Here is a 26,820-nt window from a genome sequence, read left to right as displayed (position 1 = left end):
TACTTATTCTTTCATAGCTGTCCACTTTTAATTTTCAATTACTTCAATCATTCTTTCTCACACTATCTCTCTTTTTCTCTCTCCCTTTCTCCTTTATCTATAATAATTATAATGATATAATAATAATAATGTTGTTTACCCAGGGAAGCTTTATCAGCATCAATGCTGTTGTTCCTGAGGGCCCTGCAATTATTATAACTCCGGTATTTTTTTTATTAATGCCTCGTCAAAAGACGTTAGTGCCGGGATGGGATTCGAACCCTCACCCCTTCGATTGAGAGTCAAGTGAATGAACCACTATACCGCGACACGTCAATCCCCTCCCTTTGATCTCTTCTCTCTCTCTCTCTCTCTCTCTCTCTCTCTATCCCTCTCTCTCTCTCTCTCTCTCTCTATCTATCTCTCTCTCTCTCGTTATGTTGGTGTCTCCTTCCATTCCTTCTTGCTTTTGCATAACTATATTTCTCTGGCGTTATATTCTCCCCTGATTTCAGCTTTCCGTAAACATGGCAAAAATGACAACAAAATTAGAAAGATTATTAGTCATGAGATTTATCTTTTATAATTCATTTTAATGATGTGGACTTCTCTTGACATGATGAAATTACGTGATTTAACAAATATTATGCGCTTATATGTTTCTTTGAATTTACTCATTACGGGTTAAAACTGATCCAAATTTATTTAATATTGACGCACTGCGGTTTAGTTTTGTTGAAAGGGTTTAGTTCAGGAGGAATCAATTAAATTAAAGGTGTACCATATAAATTGAATTCTGTTAAGTTTGTTATTTCCGAGTCCACGTGTCATGGTTGTCCCATCTCTGTCCTAGATATTGTAAATGAAGAAAAATAAAAAGAAGCAGAAAAAGAACAAAGAACAAATTAAATGACTGAAGTTTGATTACACTTTCAATCCATTCCATTGTTAACTATTTTTCACCCTTCTATAATTGTATAACTTTTGAACGAATCACTTGACACCAAATTTTAGATTATGAAAATAAATATTGAGGGGTCAAATCTTATTGGGAAATGGGGTGACTGCTTCCGGACAGGCTTTCAGACTATACTTTATTTTATTTTATCTCGATATTTTGGATTTTGTTGTTGCACTATCGCCTTGTTTTTGTTTGATTTGATTTAATTTGATTTGATTTGATTTGATTTATTTTCCACTCAAATATCCACAAATTAATGACATATATAAGCCATACAATAATACAATATATAATAGAACAAATGAATTATACAATTAACGAAATACTGACAAGTATGTTCGTAATTGAATAAGTTTACAGAGTACATTTAAGTGTGAGAATTAGACAAAATATTTTATATTGCTTGATTTAACTGAGAGGGGAAAAAAGGGAATCTCAGAAAAGCTAGGCTTGTTAAGCGAGATTCCCAGTATAAATTAAATAATGGACCATCAACAACGTGCCCTTTCTTATGCCATGTTTGTTGATATATCACTATCGCGATAGTCCACTTTCTCTTCGATTTGGATGCATGAATTATCGCGTTTTATGAATAGTGCCCTCTTAACCAGTACATTTCTCTTAACTACATTCTAATCTTTTAATGTTTGCATTTTAAATTGTATTGATCTTAAAGCTAGCATTCTTCCGATACACTTCAATTAAATACATTCATTTGCGAGGGAGCGTAGCGACTAATCAATACAAATGCACTGTGTACTTTAAGCACTAAACTTTAAGTCAAGTTCTTCGTTCTATTAAAGGGAATATCAAAGACAGCTATAAATTGTTGATTTAGACACTTCTTTGATTCAGCAGCTCATGGTAGAAACATGTGTCTAAGAATATACCAACCTATTAGACGTAGAGAAATTTGGTGGGAGATCCAATCTTAACGTCACTGATCTTGCCTTCTGAGGCATTTGCCAGCATTGCATCCGTGTCTTGCCCGTATACGGCGATGGCACCTGTAAAACATAACAATATTATTGGTACCTGCTCTCATACTTCACTCAATTAAACAGTTGTATTCCCTCTTCACTTTCAGCTTATCCAAACTAACCAGCACAACTTTATAGAAGTGATATGAGAATCTTTCGCAATCTTTAATCCATATAATTCAGTATTTGTATTTCCTCGTTTCTCTAGATTTATTTAATCAAGATAGCTAAACTATGTCAAAGGAAATGAAACGATCCATGACCAAACGAAAATCAATATTATATATACTATTATTTTGTCATTACCAAAATAGATCCATGTTTTGTATCCTAGTTCTGTTCTTTCTAAACTATGTCTGAGTCTTTACATTACTTTACATTGAGCGTAACGAATTTCCATGTTGAAAGTACATTGGACGAATAAATATATTGAATTGAATTGAATTCATATCATTATTCTCTGGATGCAGTCAATCAGACAGGTTTAGTTAAAAAGAATTGTCTACCAAATTACTTTGTGCGATAAAGTACCACTAAACACACCAACAACACAAATCCACAACATAACAAAGATCAATACGCCACTGCGGCGATAGCACTGGTAGTGGTACCCCCAAATATCCACAGATAATCTACAAATGGAGACGTCCCACTTTTTGCATTTTCAGAGTGATCACTGCCGAAGTGATGTAGGTGCGTCACGATTACTTTTTATTTACCTTCTTGGAAATTATACTTTCACCTTTGTATCCTCCTTGGTATCATACACTGTACCACTGTTGCATAAATGATTATATAACTTTCATGAGCACATATCGAGCAGTTGTCTCGATTGGTTTTACATTTTGTACAAATGACCTTATCTGTTCATGCGCAGATATCTACGAAGTAACTTATAGGCCTACGTTTATTTGTTTCTCAAAGGTATGCCAGCAAAGTGAGGTGACATATTTTGAAATAACAAACATCCCCAGTTGATTTCACAGCCATGCTGTACATACCAGCGACATGAGGGCAAGCCATGGAAGTTCCACTGATTGTTCTTTCTGTTCCATCTTTCCACCAAGAAGTGATATCAGTGCCGGGAGCCCAGATGTCCAATGTGCTTCCATAGTTGGAAAATGATGAACGATTGTCATTGATATCGGTAGCTCCAACGGTGATTGCCTAGTAGAAAGAGTTAAGTTAGAAAGTTTTTTGAGAAAGAGTTAATAGTCATAAATATCAACATTGGCCTGGTTTGAAGTTTGAAGTTTGAAGTTTATTTATTTCACATTTTACATTGAAAAACAGTTTAAATTCTTTTCTGTTTTATACAAGCGTAAAGATTTCAAATTAAGCATAATGTTCGGAAAATAAGTACGAAGTTTTGAAATATATAGAAATGACAGGCAAGGTAAAAAAAAAAACAATGTGAAACGTGGGGAGCCTAAATAAAAAGCATAGCTTGTATGTGAATAAGCTCCCGTACTGAGTAACACAATATAGTAGGTCTGAATTTAAAAGGTATTATAGGAGGCAAAAACGGAGTGGTATAGTATGAGATTTTAGAGACGTACAAGGAGAGTGAATTTAAGAAGAAAAAAAGAATAGAATAAAGAGTAAAGAAAATAATATAATAATGATAAGTAGGAGGAGGTAAAGAAGGGAGGAAAGAAGAAGAAGAGGAAGACGAAAAAGAAGTGGAAGAAGAAAAGGCAGAAGAAGAAGAAGAGAAAGCAAATTGATGAAACCAATGGCATTGTAAAATAACAAAAACAAAGTCTGTATAACCACCTGTACGATCCAGCGCGACATCAACATTAATTTTGTACATACTTACTCAAAAGGAAAGCCCGAGCTTTCGTTTAATTTACATGAAAAGTGATCACATAAATAAAGAGCCTACCCCTATAGGGATGCTCTTTAATATTCAAAACTATTCAAAAACGTCGTTTTTCCAAAGGTTCGTAAATCCGAAACACAAATTTCCTACTTTGAACTCCCCGAATAAAAGATAGAAAAAATAAAGAATCAGATTTTTGCGCGAGAGCATCACAATGTTATAATGAAATTAAAGAGGTTGACTAGTAAAGTAAAACAAAAAAAGGAATTTGCGACCTTTCTCATGTTGGTTTAGATGAATATCATAGTAATGAATATATAGTTGTAACCATGTGAGAAAAAAAATCCACTTAATGTGGACAATAAAACAAATCAATCAATCAATCAAAATGTTTCCCGAAAAGGATTGTTCTTAAAATGCCATGGTATTTAAAATATGACAAGAAAAAGTCAAAAAGTTTGGATCAAAGATTTTCACTTTCGTATTTAGTCCCATAAACCATATGGTTAAGTCAAGAAATTTCTTTTAAACTTTATCACTCCATAATTTAACAGTACACGTTGATTGTTATGTAATGCATACTAAACTTTCCCCATTTTAGTGCTTCTAGACAGTTTCTTTCGAAATGTATGTAATTGCAGTATTCATTTTTTTAAAGGTATTTGAAAATGGGAATGTAAATAAAAATATATTGAAAGTCATTCATTGTAAAGTGAGATCTTAGGTGCTCAAACTGAGGGCTACCCAACCTACCTCCTCTAAACGAGCTGGAGAAGTGTTTTGGGCATCTTCGTTAGAATTCCCGGCTGCCACTGCGGTGGGGATGCCAGCATCAATCATACTCTTGACAGCTCTGTCCAATGTTAGTGAGGCGCCTCCTCCCAGAGACATGGATGCGACACCCTTGTTGTTATTTGCCTGGACATCGCTAATCACAAAGTCACATCCTGCCATGAGGCGAAAAAAAGTATTGGTGGCAAAAATAAAATAAAATATTGAATTAATAGCACGGCTTTCACATGGTCTACAATTTGGGAATCAAATATCTAGGAGAATATTGGGCAATTGACAGCCTAGCCTGCTTGACACCCTGTATAAACTTGTTTACTTCCTCGCCAATCTTTTCATAAGAAATGTCGAGAACCAAAGAATACTTACACTTAATTTCAATTAAATTTCACTTCTAATGCATATGTCCGTTTTATAAATTGTTAAAGAATTAAATTTAATCTTAACGTTTTTAAAGCCAATATTCGGATCGAACCAATCGCAATATATTATCAATTTCACTGACTTCGAAATTGACAAAACATATTTAAAGAAAATAAGAAAATACAGTTTATCCAATGTTTTATACAGAAGATTGTTAATTTGTCAATTTTCGGCCTCACGTAAACTCTCAAATAGTAATGAGACTGTAATAACGTTTTGTCCAAACTTTAAGATTTGGTATCAAGCAATGAAACTTATCGCCATCCGCCCCCCTAAAGAAAAAATCATGAAGTTGAAAAGGAAGGCCCTACCCAAAATTAGGTGATCCATACAAAGGCCGACACATTTGTTAACTGATGTACAAAGTATTAAATTCATACGTTGACAAGAAGAAGATGTTAACAATCAATATAAATGAAGACCAATAGTTAACAACATATACGTTTAACACATTATATCTTATTTTCTCATCAACTTTTGTCAACTATTAAAATCAATGATAATTTTATGTACATCTCGGGTAAACAAATTCCTTGAATTTACCCTTTAAATGTCGCATTATAAGTTTTACAAAATGAACCTACCGATGTATTAATGGATATGTTCATTAAAGACCTATGCTGTGTTTATTTCTGAACTAATGCAAATCTTAAGATATGTTTTATGCTAATGACCTACCTCCTACGATTCCAGAGGTGCTGCCACTCCCAATACAATTAAGTACTTTGACCCCAACAATGTTCACTCCTTTGGCTACACCGTAAGTTGTAGACCCGATGGTACCAGCGCAGTGGGAGCCATGGCCGTTGCAATCTTCCTAATAGGTAAACAATAAAAAAACATAATAATGAACCTAAACCGTTTTTCCCACCAACTACTGCTCGGGATCATAGTCAATAAAGGAGGCCTATGAACCAGTTTGTATTGTAATGTGGTTATAATTATAACGTGATTTCATAATTATTTAAACTTTTACATACACTCAGCAACAACAAAATGGACACTATTCATATTTAAGATCTTCAAATAGTGTATAAACTTATCTTTCAGATCAGTTTAGGCCTCCTTAACGTGATATGCAATTGGAATTATACCATTCACGTACGTAACGAGTGAGCATTATATAAATGATTCTCTGAAAGAACATTGCAAAAATGGGGCATATGGCCATGAAAATGAGTCATGAGCATTCCCATCTTCTAGAGTCAAATTAAAACAATGAAGACAAAAAACAACCAAGAGAAACAGGAAATGAGAGGCATTTTACTGTGCTTGTCGAAACCATGCATTCCTAAGACTACAGTTGACATCCAGAGCTCAATCCTCCTAAATATTTTTCATTCTTTGCTTTCATTGTTAAACAAGAATATCTTACATATGAACATGTTCAATGATATTTGAACGGCTACTAACTCTAGTTTTGCAATTTCCTAAATCAGGCCTTCTAAAGATTAAATTAATGCACCATCCAAGCGTGAAATTTTAAAACTAAATCTTAAAAGGGAATTAACCTCTCGACTTTGAAGCATTATCATAGTAAAACAACGTTTTATTTGTTATAAAAGGCATTGCTGTATGCCAAATAATATCGTCTTGCAAGTATAATAAAGAGACCCTCACTTCGCCATTTCTACGGTGTCGTCTGCTCTCTATTAAGGAAGCTGCTATTTTGTCAAAATTTCCCTTAAAAACTTCCGGATTGTGACGTATCGCAAGGAAAACTGTTGAAGCGCGCAACGCGCGGGTTAGATGCAATACACGTCAAACATGGTGTAAAGCCTAGTTTTTGTTGTAATAATTGTCCCTCGAAAACCAAGGGGATATCGTTTCATCGGTTTCCAGACTATAGACCAACACAATCGCAATGAGATATTCAAGCTATAGGTAGCAGCTCCGAAGGTGGAGAAATTTCTCGACAAAAAGTACAAGTACCACAGGAAAAACGATGTGATCTACACGATATAGCGGTCGGATCCATGCGATACGTCACAGAACGGGCCGTGCGAAAGCACAATGGCGAGAGCCGCGAAAGACGAAAGATTTTGAAGAAGAGTTACGTCCTACCTTCGTCAAATGTATGGTGTTTAATATTTTTCAGATAATGTTTTAAATGGCCTATACAAACTGAAATTAACTTGTAGTTTGAGGTTAATGATGTTGGTCGAATATTATTGAACAAAATTTTGAACAATGTCGAGTGTCCGCCTTCTCTTTTTCATGAGTGCATCATGATGTATAAAATAAGATAACAGATCAGAGATTGCAATAGTTGAGTCGCTTCATTTTGATCTTCCTGTTGACTATCTCAAATCACAATTGGGATTTATTCAACGTAACATTGGTGGGAAAACAATTACCTCTTTAGTGTTTCCAAATTGTATAAAGGCATATCATATTTTCGGGTTTCGCGCCTTCTTCCTTGTAATACAAGTTCTTTAAATATATTTATGTTCCTACTTATAAATTGTATTGTTTGGAAGAAAATAAATGTTCATTTGAATTGAATTGAATTGAATATTGCGTCACATTGATTCTGGATAAACTTACGTTGTCTCCTCTGGCAAAGTTTGCCTTTTGTTCTGCTCGGCCTCCAAAATCACTTGACGCATACACGCCAGTGTCAATTACATACACGGTGTGGCCCGCGCCAGTACCTGTCGTGTTATATAATAGATACATAAATAAATGAAAAGATAAAAATATTAAGGAAAGAAAAAATATTATTTATATAAACACAATATACTATGATATATTCATGTGTATTCTAAATACATGATTGGTCAATTCATGGTGCTCACGTGATAAAATATGATATACGAAAAAAAAAACCTCTGCCAGAGCTCCGAATAGCTTTCACTGTTTTTTCATGGGCCGAACTGTGCATGTTCTATTTGATATTTTTTTCCAAGGCACTATTCTGCGCATGCTCACTGTTCATTGACAAAATTGAGTCCTTAACGTTCGTTCGTGTCTCCTTAGATCAAGATAGTTATGTAAAGTTCCTTAATTAAAATTAAATTAAATTAAATTAAATTAAGTTCTTCCATCGCCCGATTGCTGCAAGGGCCGTTACATTTACAAGGGCCAGGTCTTCATCTGTGCAACCCGTTCCACCGCACTGCAAGATGTGGTCCATCGTCTGAGGGTAAGAGGACATTTTTTTTTTTTTTTTTTTTTTTTTTTGGGGGGGGGGGGGGTCCCAAATTTTTGTATAACGACTCAGCCAGCCGCTGAATAAGCGGGGGGTGGGGGGGGGGGGGGGTAAGAGGACACATATTTTTTTTAATTATTAATATATATTTTTTTTATTACAAAAAAAAAAAAAAATCAACACTCAAAAGGGGAGGGGGGGGGGGGTTCCCAGAAAAAAACATACACATAAACAAAACTCAAGGGGGGGGGGGAAACTAAGCCGCGGAAATAATTTCCACTTTAATTTCTCACAGCTTGGTATATTTGTATAATATATATATATATATATATATATATATAGAACAAATAATGTTATGATGATAATCCTCTCTCATGGTGATATACAAATAATTAATATATATATAAAAATGTAATAATAATGATAATAATCATAATAAAAACGATAATAAAAATAGTAATCTTTGTAAGGGCGTCGCTATGCGCATTTTCTGTATTGCAGATATGAAAAATCCTCTAATTCTCAAAAGGGGGTGGGATGGGAGTGTGGGTCACTGAGTTTCATCCTCCCCCCCCCCCCCAAATATAAGTGCCCGTATGTATAGATCATAGTGTTATATTCCTTACCTGAAGGGGAATAACTATTATCGAGTGGGAGATCACGTTGATCCACACGGTCCAGACCCCAGGTCTCCTGAGTAGTGTAGACACCGTCTTGCTCCACGTACTCAACGGCCGAAAAGCGGCGAACCTAGCTTGTCAATAGATATAGATATACATCAGCCTCTGGACAACCAATAGAAAGGCTAGTCCATATATGACGGTGTTTTCCTTTGTATGTTCTACATATGTAATTGAATGATGGGGTTGACAAAAAAGTAGAAGCGCACAACAAAGATCCTCCCTATATAAACTTGTCTCTGTGTTATGATATATAGATAATATTAATGGATGCATTAATTTGCGCTTCGTAGAAAAGAAACAGCTATTATCATTATTTGTTGCAGTTCGCAAATTAGTGTAAAAATCCTCAGTAAAACGTACAAAAAAATCAATTTGAGAGGAACTTACAATATCTAGGACGTTGTCCGACAACTCTGCAACGAATCCACGGATGGCATGCTTGAAGATGGAACCAACACGTCCACCTGACAGACGAACGGAAGAGGCGACGGCATCGATATCATATTCATCCTGTAAAAGTGACATTAGTCAAATCATGTCCAATCATCACAAATGTTTAGATTATGCGTGTTTATTTAAACAACACTAGCATTAGGAATAACAAAAACAACAACAATATCGATAATAATGATAACTGGACAAACAATATAACATATTGCTATGGTAGCCATGATCTTAAACTACACACGCTCCTTCCATGCAGTTTCTCATGTTTTTCACCTCGGCGAAGAGTGGCAAATATAGATGAAAGCCTTTAATACAAAATGTCTTTACGGTGCCGATCTTTGAATTTCCAGTCAAAATTTCAACCAATTTAATCACGACAACTATATATAAATGTATTTCCTCTCAATAGTTTAGATAAAAATTATGGAGTTGTCAGTTGCGTATACGGATAATAAAAAACATGCCCCCCCCCAAAAAAAATAAATAAATAAATAAATAAATAAATAAAATAAAATAAAAAAAATAAAAAAATAAAATAATAATAATTTAAAATATATATATATATATATATATATATATATATATATATATATATATATATACATATAAAATATAACAAAAGAGTTAAAGGAATGTGTAATCAACAAGATATCATATTTATTGTGAATATTATCGAAAGATAATTACCTAACTTTTTACAATTTTGCATGAATAAACTTCATATTTGCCTGCTCCATTTATGTAAAAAGAATTTGGAAAAAACAGTTGAATGATAAGATTACTTTACCTTGAGTTTGATGATGAACTTTCCTGGAATGGGTTTGGAGTTTTCAAGGAGTGGAGCCAACTCGGCGGTCGCAGCCGCCACCAGGAGAAAAGTGATGAAAGCACGCATCTTGACTGAAATTAAGATAAGCAAGAAACAAACTGCCAAGATAATGATAATGATTTTTAAAAATTACTCAGTCATTCGTGAATTACATTTACAGAAAAGCAGAAAATCGGACATATTTCAATTACAATATGGTTCCTGGTAAACTATCTATCTAGTATACATGCAGTAGTAACACCGTTAACTCTGGTAGAAATATATAACTTTGTAGGGGAAACAGAAGAAAATGGGGCATACTTGACTGAATGAAACTCCTGCCTATATACTACCCATCACCCAGCAGTCTAAGGTAGCACTACATTAATCAGATGTAATACGAGCTTAATAGGTTCCTCCATAATTGAAAATCAATGTGAAAGAATACTCACCTGGTTGTAGATTTGAGATCGAGTTCTACAGAATAATCTTGAAGAAAGCTCAGCTCAGTTCATCTGATGATGGGTGTGCCGAGATGAGCTGTATTTACGTTTTCTTGGAGACTGACAGATGTGCGTTCTCACCATACTCACATTACTGAATATTTACTTAGATTGTAAAGAAAAGGCACGTGTAAATATTGCATCAGTAATTTCTAAAAAAAGTTATCTTATGTATATATAAGATGATTAAGTTAACTATTTTTTTGTCAATCAGAGGGAGGGGAGAGAGAGAGAGAGAGAGAGAGAGGAGGGGGAGAAGAAAAAGAGAGGGACAGAGAGATAGAGAGAGATATCATGACATAGATATTATATTAAATACAAATACATATGCCATTAGCATTGACGCAAGTGAATTATTAGCCTATCAGCATCACGTGATAAGGAAAGGTAGGGGAGATATGACAAATGTTGATTTTAAAGAGAGAATGTTCAGTGTGGGGTTATTTCTACTTTCCAAAACTGAAAGAAATCAAAATTATGTTAGCAAGAACTCCAATACATTCATAACAAGTTGGTACGAATATTGATCATATCACGCTGAGCTTGTTCAGGGTAGTTGTTCAAGAATGGTTCAGAATGGACAATGAAATTCAATGTAAATTTTGATGCAATGTGCAGCTGTCGTACTAAAGATCTTGTAACTGAACATAATGTTAAAACAATAAGGTGTTTCCTAAATTGGAAATGAGATAGTGAATGGCTATTTCAACCAGTTCATTTGGCTCTTCAGGTTAATCATCCAGTATATGCATAAAAATTAATATATGCATGCACATATAAAAGCATATTATTATTATATACATCCAGTTTGGTTGGATTTTTTAAAAATACTATCGTATTTTGAGGTACACGTTTGAATATGGAGAGGGATTTTTTCGAACTTTTTCATCAAAGCAAAAAATGTACAAGGTGTTTTGTTAAAGTAACCTAGCGGGTTTTCCATAGAGGGTCATATTTTCACTTTGATAATCATCCCTTTACATTTTCGTTTATATCTTAATCAAATGATTGCCTACACGCAGTGTAAGAATCACAATAGTAATTAAATATTGTATGATAGGGAAAGGTTGTTTCCCTTCTTTTTTTTTCTTTTTTTCATTTTTATATCACTTCATGAATTATCATAAAAAGATAAAGTAAGTGCAACAGGGTATAATAAACAATATATTTTTTTCTCGTCAACCAGAAAGAAAAAAAAAAGAAATTGACGAATTTGCCTTTTTCGACATATTCTTAAACCAGAAGAAATCACCTAGAAAATGAATAGTTAAACATTAAATACTTTAAAAATGAATTTTGATATATCGAGAAGTTTGTCAGACCTTGCACTCTTGCGTATGGCATGACAAAGGAGAATATACCACATCTGTTAAAATTACACGATTTTTATCACAAAAATTTGGCTCTAAAATTAAACGTGGCAGCTGTACCCTGATATCAACGCCATTAATTTATACTTTTAAGTTTGATATGTAAGACATATAGAGAGATATAAGTAAACAACGCAAGACTGTCTCGTGGCCACGTTTCTTCTTTTTCTACATTCTGTAATTATTCTATCGCCATTCCTCTCTGTTATATATTCTTTTCTCTCCAATCCTGTCTCTCGTTACCTATTATGAATGTTATCATATTTTCTCCTCCGCACACGTACCCCTCTTAATTTCATTCCTCTTTTCCCCCTTATCTCCCCCTCTTTTACGTGAAACTGGTTGCTTTCTCGTATTTATATCCTCATTTCTATCTCTCTCTTACATCTTCTATCACATATTCCCTTAGCTCATCATGCTATCTTCATCTTTCTACCGCTCTACCCTCCTCAATCCCTCTCTTCATTCTCTTGAAAAGTTATTTTCTTCTATATTAATTTTTCTGTTCCCATTTCTCTGTGTGTGTGTGTGTGTGTGTGTGTGTCACATTTCCATACTACCACTTTCTTTCTTCTCTTGCTATCCTTCTATCCCCATCTCTCTATATCATATCTTCTTTCCTCCACATTTGCCTCTCGGTCCATATAATGAATTTTGTCTTCCTAAATCCTCCGCTCATGTACCTCTCAAAGTTTGTCAGACCTTGAACGCATACGTGTGATGCAACAGAACAGAATATACCACATCTGTTACAAAGACACGATGTTTATCACAAACCTGACCTCTAAAATGAAACGTGGCAGCCCTACCATGAAATCATACTTTTAAGTTCGATATGTTAGATAGAGAAATATGAGTAATTAATGCAGGCCTGTCCGCAAATCAACTATGTGTGTCATAGACAAGACAAATCAGAAGCAGATTCTGCTGGTCATTGAAGAGTTAAAATGATAATTTTCAAATGAAGTTATTTGCAATATTCTATACGTGAATGTATTTGTATCATATCCAAACTCTTGCTTTCACCTGGACAACTAAATGAAACCGGGTTCCTGTATCACATTCTTTATCTCTCACATGTTCTATCACACTTTACATTAACTACATCACTTTTTTCTTTCCCCTTCCCCCTCTTTTGAATCGAATTGAATTAAATTTATTTAATCACGGTAAAACTTACATTAGCCTAAAAAGACTGTTTTCCAGCAAGTCCGTGCTAAAAACATAAAACAGATCAATTAATATAGACACCAAATTGAATATAAATACATAAGAAAAACTACTTAAAGATGACAATATAAAAAAAACAAAGTGAAGAGAGAAAGGTAATACATAAAAAGGAATTACATGTACACGCATAAACAAAAAGTATGATAATTATGATTGCTACTGAAACTAACTCCTTGTTCAGATGATTTGGTAATTCTTGTCGGTCTTTAGGAGCGTAGTGACTTATGTATCACATTCTGCATATAGAAATATAGTACAATGTCTAAGAATGTTGGTAATATCATTGATATTCAAATTAAATAGAAACGGGCCAAGTATACAATTCCACCGCTTACAGGTAAAGGAGTTGACTTTTCACCATTTATTAACTGTGTCACATTCTTATTTTGTCATATTTCTTCTCCATCTATACATTATGTCCTTATTCTATCACTATTCCTCTCTATCATACTGGAATAATCTTTGTAAGACTGACCAGGAGAAAACGTTTACGAAATCAATTTAGGGCCTAATCAGTGGCGTACCTGGGGTACTCCGTCAGGGGGGGCAAGCGACCGAAACAAACAAAAAAGGCGATGCTAATTTTCACTTCTGGCGAGCGAGCGAGCAAAAAAAAAATCTTTAAGTAACGTTTGGTATATAAACTGGTATTGTTGCAAGTTGGGGGTGGGAACATTCACTTGTTAGCGACGTTAATTTCATTTTTTTTGCAAACGAGTGTAGCGAGCAAGAAAAAAAATCACGTCTTTTTAATAATTGCCACTTAAACTTGGTTCAATTGTCCCATGCAGGGCGCGGGAACAATATTGTGTTTAGGGTGATTTTATACCCATTTTAGCTAGCGAGCGAAAATACATCTTTCTCTCAATGAATTGCTATATAAAATTTGTTTCATTGTTGCAGGTAGGGGGCGGGCACAATCGTGTTTAAGGTAATGTCAATCCCATTTTGGCGGGCAGGCAACCCCCTACATTTATCTTTGTAATGATATTGTAGCAGGTTAGTGGTGAGCACATAATTCCACGAGCTAGCGAGCGTAGCGAGGGAAAAAAAAAAAAAAAAATTCTTTTATAGGGAAAATATGGTACATAAAACTTGGGTTCATTGTTCCATGTCAGAAACGTGATTATTAAAAGCGGTGTTATTTCTATTTTGGCGAGCGAGCGTAGCGAGCGAGCAAATAAAAATCACTTCTCTTTTATAGGGAAAATATGGTACATAAAACTTGGGTTCATTGTTCCATGTCAGGGACGTGATAATTAAAAGCGGTGTTATTTCTATTTTGGCGAGCGAGCGTAGCGAGCGAGCAAAAAAAAAATCACTTCTCTTTTATAGGGAAAATATGGTACATAAAACTTGGGTTCATTGTTCCATGTCAGGGACGTGATAATTAAAAGCGGTGTTATTTCTATTTTGGCGAGCGAGCGTAGCGAGCGAGCAAAACAAATCACTTCTCTTTTATAGGGAAAATATGGTATATAAACTTGGGTTCATTGTTCCATGTCAGGGACGTGATTATTAAAAGCGGTGTTATTTCTATTTTGGCGAGCGAGCGTAGCGAGCAAAACAAATCACTTCTCTTTTATAGGGAAAATATGGTATATAAACTTGGGTTCATTGTTCCATGTCAGGGACATGATTATTAAAAGCGGTGTTATTTCAATTTTGGCGAGCGAGCGTAGCGAGCGAGCAAAAAAAAAATCACTTCTCTTTTATAGGGAAAATATGGTACATAAAACTTGGGTTCATTATTCCATGTCAGGGACGTGATAATTAAAAGCGGTGTTATTTCTATTTTGGCGAGCGAGCGTAGCGAGCAAGCAAAACAAATCACTTCTCTTTTATAGGGAAAATATGATATATAAACTTGGGTTCATTGTTCCATGTCAGGGACGTGATTATTAAAAGCGGTGTTATTTCTATTTTGGCGAGCGAGCGTAGCGAGCGAGCAAAACAAATCACTTCTCTTTTATAGGGAAAATATGGTATATAAACTTGGGTTCATTGTTCCATGTCAGGGACGTGATTATTAAAAGCGGTGTTATTTCTATTTTGGCGAGCGAGCGTAGCGAGCAAGCAAAATTTTTGTAATGATACTTGGTTCATAAATTTCAGATTTTTTTGTTGCAGGGCAGGGCTTACACAATCATGTCTAAGGTGATGTTAATTCCATTTTGGCGGGCACAAGCACACCAAAACTTCTTTGAATAACGTTTGGTACATAATTATTAACTGGTTATTGCAGGTTGGGGCGGGCACGTTAGCGGTGTCAATTCCATTTTGGCGAGCGAGCATAGCGAGCAAGCAAAAAAAAAAAAATTCTCTTTTAATAGAAATTAATAAATAAACTTGTTTTTATTGGTGCAGGTCAGGATGGACGCAATCGCGTTAAACGCGATTCAATTCCTTTTTGGCGAGAGGGCGAAAAAACTCTTCCATTTTTAATGATATTGTTGCAGGTCAAGGGTGGGCACAATTATTGTTTCCAAAGCAATGTCTATTTATTTTATTCGCGAGCGAGAAAAATGAATTAGTCTCTTTTAGTAACATTTGGTACATATATTATGTGTTATTGTTGCCATGGTTGCAGGTCGGGGCCCGTCGGGGCAGGCACAATAATCTAGGCAATACTAATCCTTTTCTTTTTTCAGGGGGACGAGCAAGTGAAAACATTTAATACAAAATAGGCTAGCAAGCAGTTCGCGCCAGCGAAGAGTTTCAAATTTGTTATATCACTTATATTTTCCTATTTTTATTTGTTTTAATTTTTCAGGGCCGTATGCGGAATATTTTTCTGGTGGGGGAGGGGGAAAGATGCGTTAAAAGTTTTCGAAGAATCTCAAAAGCAAAAGGAGTGAAGGGAGTTCGAGCGACCGAACTGGTCATGAGGGTACTTTTGCATTTTCAAAAGTAGAATTGAAGGATTTGGTATAGGCCTACACTACATTTTCAGGAAAAAAACTGTACGTTTTCAAAATATCTGGGGTCAACTGCCCCCCCCCCCTGGTGCGTACGGCCATGGTCTTTTTTTTTTTTTTTTTAATTTCCCCATTTTTATTCCTTTCCTTTTCTTTTCCCTTTTTCTTCCTTTTCTCTTCTTCTTCCTTTTTTTCTTTCCTTTTTTCCTTTTTTCTCTTTCTTTCCTTTTTTCTTCCCTTTTCCTTTTTTCTTTTTCTTCCTTTTCCTTTCTTTTCTTTTCTTTCCCCTTTTTCTTTTTTTCTCCTGGAGCCCGTCAGGGGGGGGGGGCACTCTGCCCCCCTGCCCCCCCCATAGGTACGCCAGTGGGCCTAATCATCGGAGCAAATGATTTTTCCCCTCGGGCAGCTGCTGTCGTAAAATTGTTTCCGTGTTAAACCCTAGATGGCGCACTTTCAATTAACAAGCTACACTTGCATGAATTTCAATGTAAAAATGGTTAAACTCTGAACTTTGCATCGCACTATCAAATATACCAATCTTATCAAAATCAGGCATACTCTCTGCGAAATGCCAGTTTAATCCTATTTCATTGGCCTTAGCACATGAGATCATTATTAAATTGTTCAAAATATATATATACTAAGACATTAATCAAGATTAATACCGTGAAACATGTTAACAATCGGACTTGTGATAGCGTATCATCACCTACTTCAATCTCATTTGGAATAGTCTCTGATAAATAGGTATAGCAGCTTCAATGCATTCGCGTACTTCGGCTGTCCAACTGCTCTCGTCAAAGGAATCTTCCTTTCCTCCGTTATCGGAAGGGTTAAACTTTGAACTTTTCATCGCACTATCAAACAGTCCAATCTTATCAAAATCAGGCATACTCTCTGCGAAGTGCCAGTTTAATTCTTTCACATTGGCCTTGCCCCATGAGAGCATTTTGGGGTCGTACTCGAGCCCCGTCGCTCGGCAATACATCGGGAGAATTCGGTTGGGTTCGGAAAGCAATTCGTCTGCATCAACAATGACGGGTTTCTGTCCGAATGTTTCCTCGATGTGGTGCATGACATCGGTGATTTCTTGGTATCCTGAAATGAATTTTATTGGGATAGAAGTAAACCATGTTACGATAACCATATTTATAATCATATTCATATCATTACCATGTATAGCATAACATTGTGTGAAACTAGTAACCAAAGTTAGCAATCTTGTTTCTATACCAGGAATGTCTTCTAAAATATTCAGTTCAATATTTCACATTCAACATCCAAGGCAGAGATATGATAAGGGAGAAGAAACAAGCAAACATCTTGGTGTCATCTTCTTAAATGCCACCGTCAACGTAATATTTTGTTTCAATGTGTAACGTACAATAAGGTAAATTCATATTTTTGTCAGGACGGACACAAAATATGATCTTTTGTCAATGTTTTAGGCACAGGTTTAACCACTATGTAATTTCAGATTCCTCTTTCCATTGGTGAACCAGATTTTCAAATGTTTACGATTTGTGCACGAACTTGGCTTGGCTTGTTCGCGAAAATTGTTACACTACCATACATTATTTAGAACGACCTTGAATTTGAAGATGACGAAAGTTCCTAACCTTGTCCGTACTCCTTCTTAACGTTAAATTGATGGCCTTGAGGCAATGTATCTGATAACCGCTGGATAGAAGGAAATGTCTTCCTGGGGTCCCTGATGAGAAATGTATGTCGATAGGTCTTTGGAATGAACTCAAACTTATCCATGATACCAATAGTTACATCCTTAGCGAACAGAAGCTTCGCCCCGGGAAAGTCCCCATCAAGGAAATCTGTAGGAGATGAGAGAACGAAAGAGGAGGAAGTTAGACCAAGAGGATGTAGGGTAACGGGTGGTGTCGTGTGAAGGTGTCGTGGTATAGTGGTACGCTCACTTAACTCTCAATCCAATGATTGGGGGTTCGAATCCCAGCTCAATAATTGCAGGGCCCTAAGTAAGAACACCATGCATGCAGATGCTGACAATAAGGCTTCCCTGGGTAAACACACATTTAAAAAAATAAAAATTTGCAGAGGGAGAGAGATTGGGGACAGATAGGAGGAGGGAGCTATAGGGGAGAGATTACGACGATGATCATGACGACATGATGATCAATACTGTAGAAAATAATACATAGTCTGTAGGATATTATCCCGGGGGTCTCATTCAAATATAAAATACTGTAAGCATGCGTGACCAAGAAAACGCGTATAATGGGGTGGGTTTTCGGGAGATTGGACACGATCCGCGCGGTGCCCCATTAAAGGGGTTAAAAAGGTCAATTTGAGGCCATTTTCAAGAAAAAGGGTATTTTTCAAAATGGTTCAAAATCCTGCTGTACGCGCCGGTATACGCGTTTAGGTGGTATTTTGTTTTTAGCCCTCAGGAGGCCCATTGACGAGACTACCGGCCACCACCTGCGCCCGTCACGCGCGCTGTTTGAAACCGAAATCCTCATTTAGGGTGTATTTTGTCTTCAGCAGAAATCCTCGTTTAGGGGGTGTCACAGGGTTGAAGTTCAGTATAAACGTATTCTAAACGCACTATTGAAACAGGAACCTTTATTTGTGTTTGATGGGTAGATGGTATATTTCCCGCTGTGATGCATGCATGCATATACAAATAACAATACCGAGCTGCACCATAATATATCCAGTGCTACATTAACAAACATGCATAATATTCCGAGTTATTCATACTTTTCAGCATAATAGTTCAGAGCATAAAGGTCGATAGTAACTCGAAACACTACGCATATACGATTAACTTTACCTCTAACATAGGCAAAAGTATATTTATCTTGAAGAAGATGTGGGCTGTCATTGGCAAAGAAATGTCTCCTTTCTGGTCCGTAGAATTCACATGAAACAAAAGGCTCCCAGAAAACCTCAACATTGGGTCTTCCAAGAGCTTCCATGCATCGTGTAAATACCGTAGTACAAGAGCGTGGAAGACTCCATAGGAACACGCGCTTCACATGCTCGGTTGTTACAGATGGATTGCTAACACGGTAGTCATTCGAAGCACCAGTCGCCATTTTGTTAGGATGATAATCATTCTATTGACTGGTTGATACACGGAATGTCAGCATCAATCACGTTATATGAAATATACCCAACGAAAAGGAGAAACATCTAAGGCCTATAGTTTAAATAGTGTAATTCACTGTTGTGTTTCAATATGCCCTTGGCAGCTAGTGATCTGACTTGCCACTGAATACAGAGCAACTTACATGCAGAATATTCATCACAAGCCAAAAGTCAAAGGGCATCGCATAGTGCAAATAATCTGTGTTGGTTAACATTTTGAATGTATGGACTATAATCTCTTACCCTTGACAGATCAGGGTTTTTTTACATAATATTATTGAACTAAGTTATGGAAATACAGTATTCCAAGTAATTTAAAAAAAGTTCAGCCGCGAAAGATATTGATGGAGTTAGTTTGGTCGAAAGACGCCTTTGATGTGTCGCCATCTTTGGTGAAATTTATGTAGAGCGCTGAAACATCGACCCAGAGAGAGAAAGTGGAAGGAGAGGTGGAGAAATTAGACAGTTATTCAGTGAGAGACAGAGGCAGAGACACAAAGGGAGAGGGAGGGAGAGAGAGAGAGAGAGAGAGAGAGAGAGAGAGAGAAAGAGAGAGAGAGAGAGGGGGGGGGGGTAGGGACTGAACAAATCCTCCCCTTAAAAAGTACAAGATAAAAAAGAAGGTAAGAATGATTTAATAATAATTCGATTTTATGTATCCATAGTAGCGACATCAGTATTAATCTTCCTGCATGCCCCGAAATTCTTTTTAATCAATACTTCCCTAAAAGTGTTAGATAGCTACGCCCATATACCTAATTAATACAACTGGGTTGAGAGTTGGGAAAAATAATGTGGGCAAAATTCCTTGTTCAGTGATTTAAGCACCAAGCAAGGATTAAACTCGGGACCTCTATCTCGTATGAGAATCAAGAGCCTTCATCAATATACCGCAATGCTACCACTCGCCAATCTGCTAGGTGTTCTATTAATTATTGAAGATGCCATTTGAAGTGTGGACAAAGTCCAATATACTGGACTTTACCTTGACATCAAATAATTAAATTGGGATTCTTGATTCGGCGCATTGTTCAGACCAAATATCAATAAGTATTATGATACGATTCAAATCTATATTCCCTAACTTATGAGATACCTATTGAAGCATTTCATATTTGATTTGATTTGATTTGATAAGGTTTTATTCGAATATTCAACAATACAGCTGGAGGCTGATACAAGTGAATTTACAAGGTAAAAATAATTCCATAGACATAAAAAATATAATTATATGCTTAAACACTTTTAAATGAATCCAGATATAAACAGTACATAGTAAATAAATCATAGATAATGAAAACAATAATAATATTGAGTTCGGTTTGCATACTTGGATATGAAATAAATAGAAATTCAAAGGGTGTAAGATCAGGTATACAGTTTGAGAGTCGGAGCAGGACATTTTGATAATGTATTAAGAAAAAAATTATTATTGATCATTAAAAAATTAAAATTAAATGATTAAACTGTAACATTTACATGAAGTATATATACAAAATAATTCGATAAAATACAATTATTAAATATTGTTATGTATGATCTTCATAAATACGTGATGTAAAACCCGGCTTGAAAACATAAAATTACATTTATTAAATTAAATTTATTGAAATAACATTAATAATTATTGCATTGATCAACTTGCATTTATCAAAGTTGAATTTAAAAAGTCAGATAATATACATTGTTCTTTTGAGTTGCATAGATTGGCAACGAAAATATCTTTTATAATAACTTATCGGATAAAAATTGCATTTAACTAAATTATATTTCTAAAAATTACATTTCTTTTCACAAAATCAAATTCTTAAAAAATGCATTTTATCAAATTTCTATTTATTAAAATCATATTTATCACAACTATATTCATAAAACTAGATACAAATTCAGATAAAGGTTCAGGATTAAATAGCTAGACCTATATGAGGAGGTCGGGATTCTTATTTAGTAAACGAACAATTGATGGGATACTAGAATTGTAATATCTTGTGGTCTTGCATTTTGGTTCATGGAGAAGATGTGAGTTCCGTAACTGCCTTCCAGACAGTGATCGTCGGGACTTTGGAAGAAAGTCACGATGGCGAGCTGACGTGAGAAGGTCACGTGCAAAAGAGAGGAGAAGACCTTCTCGTCGTGAGTGGAGAGAATCAAGACGGAGGTGATCCAAAGCACCGCGGTAGGAGTCATACCCACCAAGGATGACTCGACAGACCCTTTTCTGCACACGTTCAATGTCATTGGATTGAGCAGTGGTCAGTGACGAGGACCAGACAGGTGATGCGTATTCAAGTACAGGTCTGATGTACATAGCATAAATAGCAACCAAATCAGAGGTCGGAAGTCTACATTTTCTGAGGCGATATACAATGTAGAGACGTCTGCTAGCCTTCGAAACCATCGCTGAAACATTGGTGTCCCACTTTAAGTCGGCTTGAAGATGGACACCAAGTAGCGTGAGGTGGTCGACCACGGATAAGCTGGTATCAGCGACTTGGAGCTTAGGAAACTGCACTTGCTTTACGAACGAGATATTCATGACGCAACATTTGGTAGGGTTGGGCTTCATGTCATTCGACTCACACCACTGGACAAGACTATCAAGTTGAAGTTGGACAGTAGATGGTTCATTCGCTCGGCGGATTTCTACTACACTGAGGTCATCCACATATTTCCATCTGTGGTTGAATTCACTCAGCGCATCATTAATCATGACAAGAAAAATCACGGGACCTAATTTTGTGCCCTGGGGGACTCCGCATGTAACTCCCAGATCACAGGATATGCTCGAACCAACTCTAACTGCCTGTTTGCGCTCATTCAAAAAACTACAAATCGCTGGAATCAGTGCAGGTTGTACTCCGTAGTTGATTAACTTTCCAATTACAACATTGTGATTCACGTTATCAAACGCCTTTGCGAAGTCGATCGCGCACAAAGATGCACAGTGGCCAGGTCTGTCTAGATTCTTTCCGATCGTGTCAAGAAGGCTGATGAGGTAATGTGACGTGGAGCTTCCAGCAACATTACCAAACTGCTTCTGGTCAATAATAGGTGAGAGGTCGTGAGTAACCCATCTACAGATGAAGGTTTCCATCACGCGTGAGAATATTGCAGTGATGGAGATGGGCCGTAAGTCTGATAGTTGTGAAACTTGCTGTTTTTTCGGAATAGGAGTGATAACTGCTCGTTTCCAACTCGAAGGGTAGTTCCCAGTGTGAAGAATGGCATTGAATATCACCGAGAGGGGGTCCGAGAGTTCCATTGCAAACTCCTTGATAAGTTTGATTGGAATATCGCCCGGTGCCGCTGCCTTGGATGCATTCAGCCGACGTAAGACGTTATACACTTGATGGGCATGAATAATCGGGGGTGGTAAGGGTGGAAGATAAGATGGTAGAGATGTCCAGTCCAGTGATGGGAGCTGGTTACAGATGTTAGCGAAGTGTTCATTAACCCTGGCAGCTTTCTGCGAGTCGTTATGCCCAAGGCAGGGTGGAAGGGTTAGCGAAGACTTGGTAACTCCAGCCATGCTACGAATTTGCCGATGCCATTGGGAAGGTTCACTTTGTTTCAACATTTGAACCTTCCGAGGGTAGAAAGATGCCTTGCTTTTTGCTATCTCTCGCTGGACTAGATTCCTTACGGCACGAAACCTGTCCAAGTTCCCGGAATCATACGCTCGTTGCCTATTCTCGATGAGGGCTCGGATGCGACGCGTGATCCATGGTTTGTCATATTTTGCTCGTTTAGATGCGACTAATGGGAAGTGTTCATGATACGCCTGGATGAGCATTTCCTGAAAGGCCTCTACCATTTCATCCGTAGTAGTATCAATGTGATGTAACCAATCAAACTTATAGGCCGTTATCCATCTCCCAAAGGATCTAATATTGGAGTCCCGAAGAGGGCGTCTGTAGGTCTTGACGACGTTGTCTGAAGAAAGTTGAGATGATCCAGTCATCAGCACGGTAGCATGGTCAGAGTTGGCTATTGGAGCTTTGATAAGGGGTTCGCTATAATGCTCTGGATGATCAGTAAAAATCATGTCTAGAATGCGATTGTTGCGGGTGTGTTGCTTAACCATCTGCGATAAATTGAGATGTCTCTCAAACACAGAAACATCGAGATCGTTGAAGTCTCCAACTATCAACATGGAAGAGTCTGGATGAGTGCTTCTGATATGGTCCCCCATGGTAATCAGATGGGTGATTATGTCATCTTGGTGCGGTGTACGGGGTGGAGAGTACACGACGCATACAAAGAGGTTGGCATTACCTTTCACATAGTCATACACATTAACTTTAATCCAGATTATTTCAAGATGAGGTGGGACCCGGTCAAGTTCGAATTCAACAGGATGTAAGTCCTCTCGCAAGTAGAGGGCAACCCCTCCACCCCTTTGAGCAGTTCTGTCTCGATGGAAAAGTTTGTAGCCCTGCATGGTATTGGCTACAGCAGGATTTGAATCACCAAACCAGGTTTCAGTTACACCGACAATGTCGGCATCATAATGATTAACTGTTGCAGTCATTTCATCAATCTTTTTATTCATCGACCGTACGTTTGTTAGCATAATAGTTGGATGTCTATCTTTACATCTCTTGTTAACGACTTGTATGTGTCTCAAATTAGGATTCAATTTGTGTGGAGGTTCCTTGACAGTTTTAAGCTCATTTTTCCTGCAAGAAATTCGTGTTTTGATCGGGCGACGTACTCGACGCCCAGCACGACAGCCCCGTCTGGTGATTCCTAGTTCCTTAGCAACATGACGAACTTCCTCCGATGGTTTTATTGTTGTATTACGTAATGAAAGGAGTTGTTCGGGGCTGTAAGAGGTTCTCGATACGGGGGTATGAACATCCATTGTTCTGTCCAAATTCAAAGTCTCTTGTGAGAAAGACGGTGCCTGGTAATGCCCGATATACGTGGGTACTATGTCAGTGCTCGTACATATACTGGACGCTGACCATCCTAAACTTAAGATCACAAAATGCACAAGTAGAACACAACACTTCTTTTCCATACCTGTTCTGTTTGCTCTCCGAGGCATATTCCACTGTATCACATAAAATAAAATGGTATCAACAGATAAAGAAGTACTGAAAAAGCAGATAAAATCAGAGCTAAAAAATCAAGCTCGGCAGCAACTCAAATAGCGCCCTCCACTTATATTTCACTTACCATCACAGTCATGTTCTAAATGTCGCTTTGTACGCAAACTGCCTTGTTATAAAAGACCTTAGTACAATAAATTAATTAAAAACAGATATTCTTACAACAGAAGTTAAATTACGGAGTTGTATGTGTGGTGTGAGTTGTCGTTCAGTTTACAAAGGATGCCCCACCCCTAGCAGTTCAGCGTTGTAGATTATAATGCAATCTATCAGTCATTTTTCTTCGAATACTTTATTAATTACGCAGTAAATCCGTCGGCAGCTTTTGATGATAATATCTAAATCAAATAGTACCGAAGGACCATATAATTAACATAGTTATGGGTATGTGGACTGCCCCCAAGATGAACTGGTATCGATTATTCTCCACCGGGGTTTGGATGTCAGCGGTATTGCAAGGGAGATTCTTGTTTGCTCAGCAGTCGATCGCTTTTATAAGTAGGAGGGGGATGATAGTACGATAGGAAAAGATGAAAATACAGAGAAGGAGAGTTGACATGATACCAAGGCAACCAAGAGTGAGATTAAGAAGCGAGAATGAAGATCGAGGAGAGGAAGTAAAAGTGAGGGGTAAGAGAGACAGAGAGATAGGCAAAATGCAAGGATAGAGGGAAAGAGAGAGAGAGAGAGAGAGAGAGAGAGAAAGAGAGGGAGAGAGAGAGAGAGAGAGAGTGAGAGAAAGAGAGTGAGTCTTCATTTTTGTCTGGTCCAAGTTCTCTAGAAGTTTATTTACATTTTCACAAATAGTATATTTTGTTGAGATGGTAAAGATAGGACTGTTTATGACGCCTGTAACATTATTAGTCTCTCTTTTAAAGGGGTCCAGTAACTTTGTCTCAGATTCTGAAACAAAATTCTGGATTAAGCTCATGCTGCAATGATAATTATAAACCTTTAGGTCAGTCAGGAACCCCATGACTTTTACAAGCCGATCGCCTGTCTGATTATCAAGGTATTTATGATTGGAATTACAAATTTTGAAACACTACAGTCTATTGGGGAAAACGAGTATGGTAAAACCGGTCACTCAAAGATTTTTACTTTTTTTAGCACTTCTTGTTCATTTTGAAGCGCAATTTTTTTTAGGGCTTCAATATTACACCATATCAAAGACACTGATAACAAGTAGGGCCGTGTATCTCAGATTTAACATCGTTAAACGATTTGATAGACCATTAAGCCACTATTATTCCTGCAGTGCACTGCATAATAGGAGAACGAAAAAGATCCATCGAATACATCTGTTTCTAATGATAAAACAAGGTCTTCCCTTGTCCTGCTTTTAATCACTAACTGTATTCACATGCCCTAAACCATTACCCCGGTTATTCGCTAATAGACCTCCAAAACGAATTAGTTTCCATCGATCTTGAGTAGCCTGTTGTCTACATGGCAACACATCCTACATTCAATATTAGGCACATTAACAATCTCCAGCTGTTATACGGTGCATATCACAACAGACCGATTGTAATAGATGTGTATAGGTGAATAGAAGGCTGGACAAAATATGTCCATCAATCTTTTCATTGTAAAAGGATTTAAACTAAAAAAATATTATTGGAATTTCACCATCTGCAACACGTAAAATAGTCATATGTTTTTGTTTGAACTTAATGGTTTCTATAAATGTATTTTGAACTGAATTTTATGTACTGGTTTATTGTATTTAGCATCGTGGACTATGCGATCATGACAATGTTTTTTTAAAGTGTATGTAATGTGACTACACAGAACAGCCTCTGAAAGGGAGGGAGGGGGAGAGAGAGAGAGAGAGAGAGTGAGAGGGAGAGAGAGAGAGAGAAACAATATCATGTAAAAACTGTTCTTATTGGCTTTTAACACCACAGCACCTGACAAGTCGAAGGTATATCTATATATGTTATATTTATATGCTGTTATTATATGGTAGAAGACCAGCTGCTGCGGGGGAAATACAGATGCAGTATTGAGTCACAAGGGACCAATTTTTAGAAATCAATATCGATGTTTACACATAATCTGTAGAAAACATGTTCTTGATATGGAACGCAATCACAGGAGGGAATCTAAATTTGTAAAGGTAATAAGTAATCGAAGCATTGCATTCACACAAAAATAATAACTACTGGCTTAACACGATAGATGTTTTCACCCTTCTGATATTTAACGATTCTTTTCAGTGGTGTATCAATTTAGAGGAGGGCACAATGGCACTTGCACCTCCGTAGAGTGACACAAGAGAGAGAGGGAGAGAGAAAGAAAGAGAGAAAGAGAGAGAGAGAGATAGGGAGAGGGAGAGAGAAAGAGGGAGAGAGGGGGATATATAGAAAGGGGGTAGGGGCGGAGGGGCATAACAAATGGGTACCCTTTAGCATGGATCCCTTTCCTGGACAGTTGTTCCGCTATTTCGCATTTCGTCCACAAATTATGATCCCCTCCCAAAATGACCTTTGCGGCATTCAATTCAATTC

General features: G+C 36.9%; 2 protein-coding genes across 3 annotated transcripts; both read right to left on the bottom strand.

The window, feature by feature from the left end:
* Positions 1–539: 539 nt before the first annotated feature.
* On the bottom strand, positions 540–10,581 carry LOC585364 (alkaline serine exoprotease A). 2 transcript variants are annotated; one of them, XM_785195.5, is made up of 10 exons: positions 10,499–10,581; positions 10,026–10,138; positions 9,179–9,301; positions 8,735–8,858; positions 7,505–7,611; positions 5,636–5,774; positions 4,499–4,692; positions 2,922–3,087; positions 1,835–1,947; positions 540–828 (listed from the first exon to the last, which is right to left on the bottom strand). In XM_785195.5, the coding sequence occupies exons 2-9, from the start codon at positions 10,131–10,133 to the stop codon at positions 1,838–1,840; spliced, it is 1,071 nt and encodes a 356-aa protein (XP_790288.3). In that variant the 5' UTR covers positions 10,134–10,138; positions 10,499–10,581; the 3' UTR covers positions 540–828; positions 1,835–1,837. The 2 variants fall into 2 exon arrangements, with proteins under 2 accessions (XP_790288.3, XP_011682100.1); XM_011683798.2 differs by having other exon boundaries at positions 10,026–10,165; positions 10,499–10,562.
* A 5,858-nt stretch (positions 10,582–16,439) lies between these two features.
* LOC100889982 lies at positions 16,440–19,304 on the bottom strand. The gene is made up of 3 exons (XM_003724142.3): positions 18,877–19,304; positions 17,687–17,896; positions 16,440–17,165 (listed from the first exon to the last, which is right to left on the bottom strand). Exons 1-3 carry the CDS (start codon positions 19,139–19,141, stop codon positions 16,777–16,779), a joined length of 864 nt encoding a protein of 287 aa, XP_003724190.2. The 5' UTR covers positions 19,142–19,304; the 3' UTR covers positions 16,440–16,776.
* Between the last annotated feature and the right edge of the window lie 7,516 nt (positions 19,305–26,820).

The sequence above is a fragment of the Strongylocentrotus purpuratus genome, unplaced genomic scaffold (genome assembly GCF_000002235.5).
Source record: "Strongylocentrotus purpuratus isolate Spur 01 unplaced genomic scaffold, Spur_5.0 spur5_scaffold_8, whole genome shotgun sequence".
Lineage (NCBI taxonomy): Eukaryota > Metazoa > Echinodermata > Echinoidea > Camarodonta > Strongylocentrotidae > Strongylocentrotus > Strongylocentrotus purpuratus.
Note: the sequence above shows the minus strand (reverse complement) of the source record. Positions and strands in the feature narration are given on the sequence as shown.

Coding starts and splice junctions, on each gene's coding strand:
- LOC585364 (XM_785195.5), bottom strand. CDS start 10,133: ATGCGTGCTTTCATCACTTTTCTCCTGGTGGCGGCTGCGACCGCCGAG. Junction 9,302..10,025: donor AGTTCATCATCAAACTCAAG/GTAAAGTAATCT, acceptor TCACTTTTACAG/GATGAATATGATATCGATGC. Junction 8,859..9,178: donor CGGACAACGTCCTAGATATT/GTAAGTTCCTCT, acceptor TTGACAAGCTAG/GTTCGCCGCTTTTCGGCCGT.
- LOC100889982 (XM_003724142.3), bottom strand. CDS start 19,141: ATGGCGACTGGTGCTTCGAATGACTACCGTGTTAGCAATCCATCTGTA. Junction 17,897..18,876: donor TACTTTTGCCTATGTTAGAG/GTAAAGTTAATC, acceptor CATCTCCTACAG/ATTTCCTTGATGGGGACTTT. Junction 17,166..17,686: donor TAAGAAGGAGTACGGACAAG/GTTAGGAACTTT, acceptor AATTCATTTCAG/GATACCAAGAAATCACCGAT.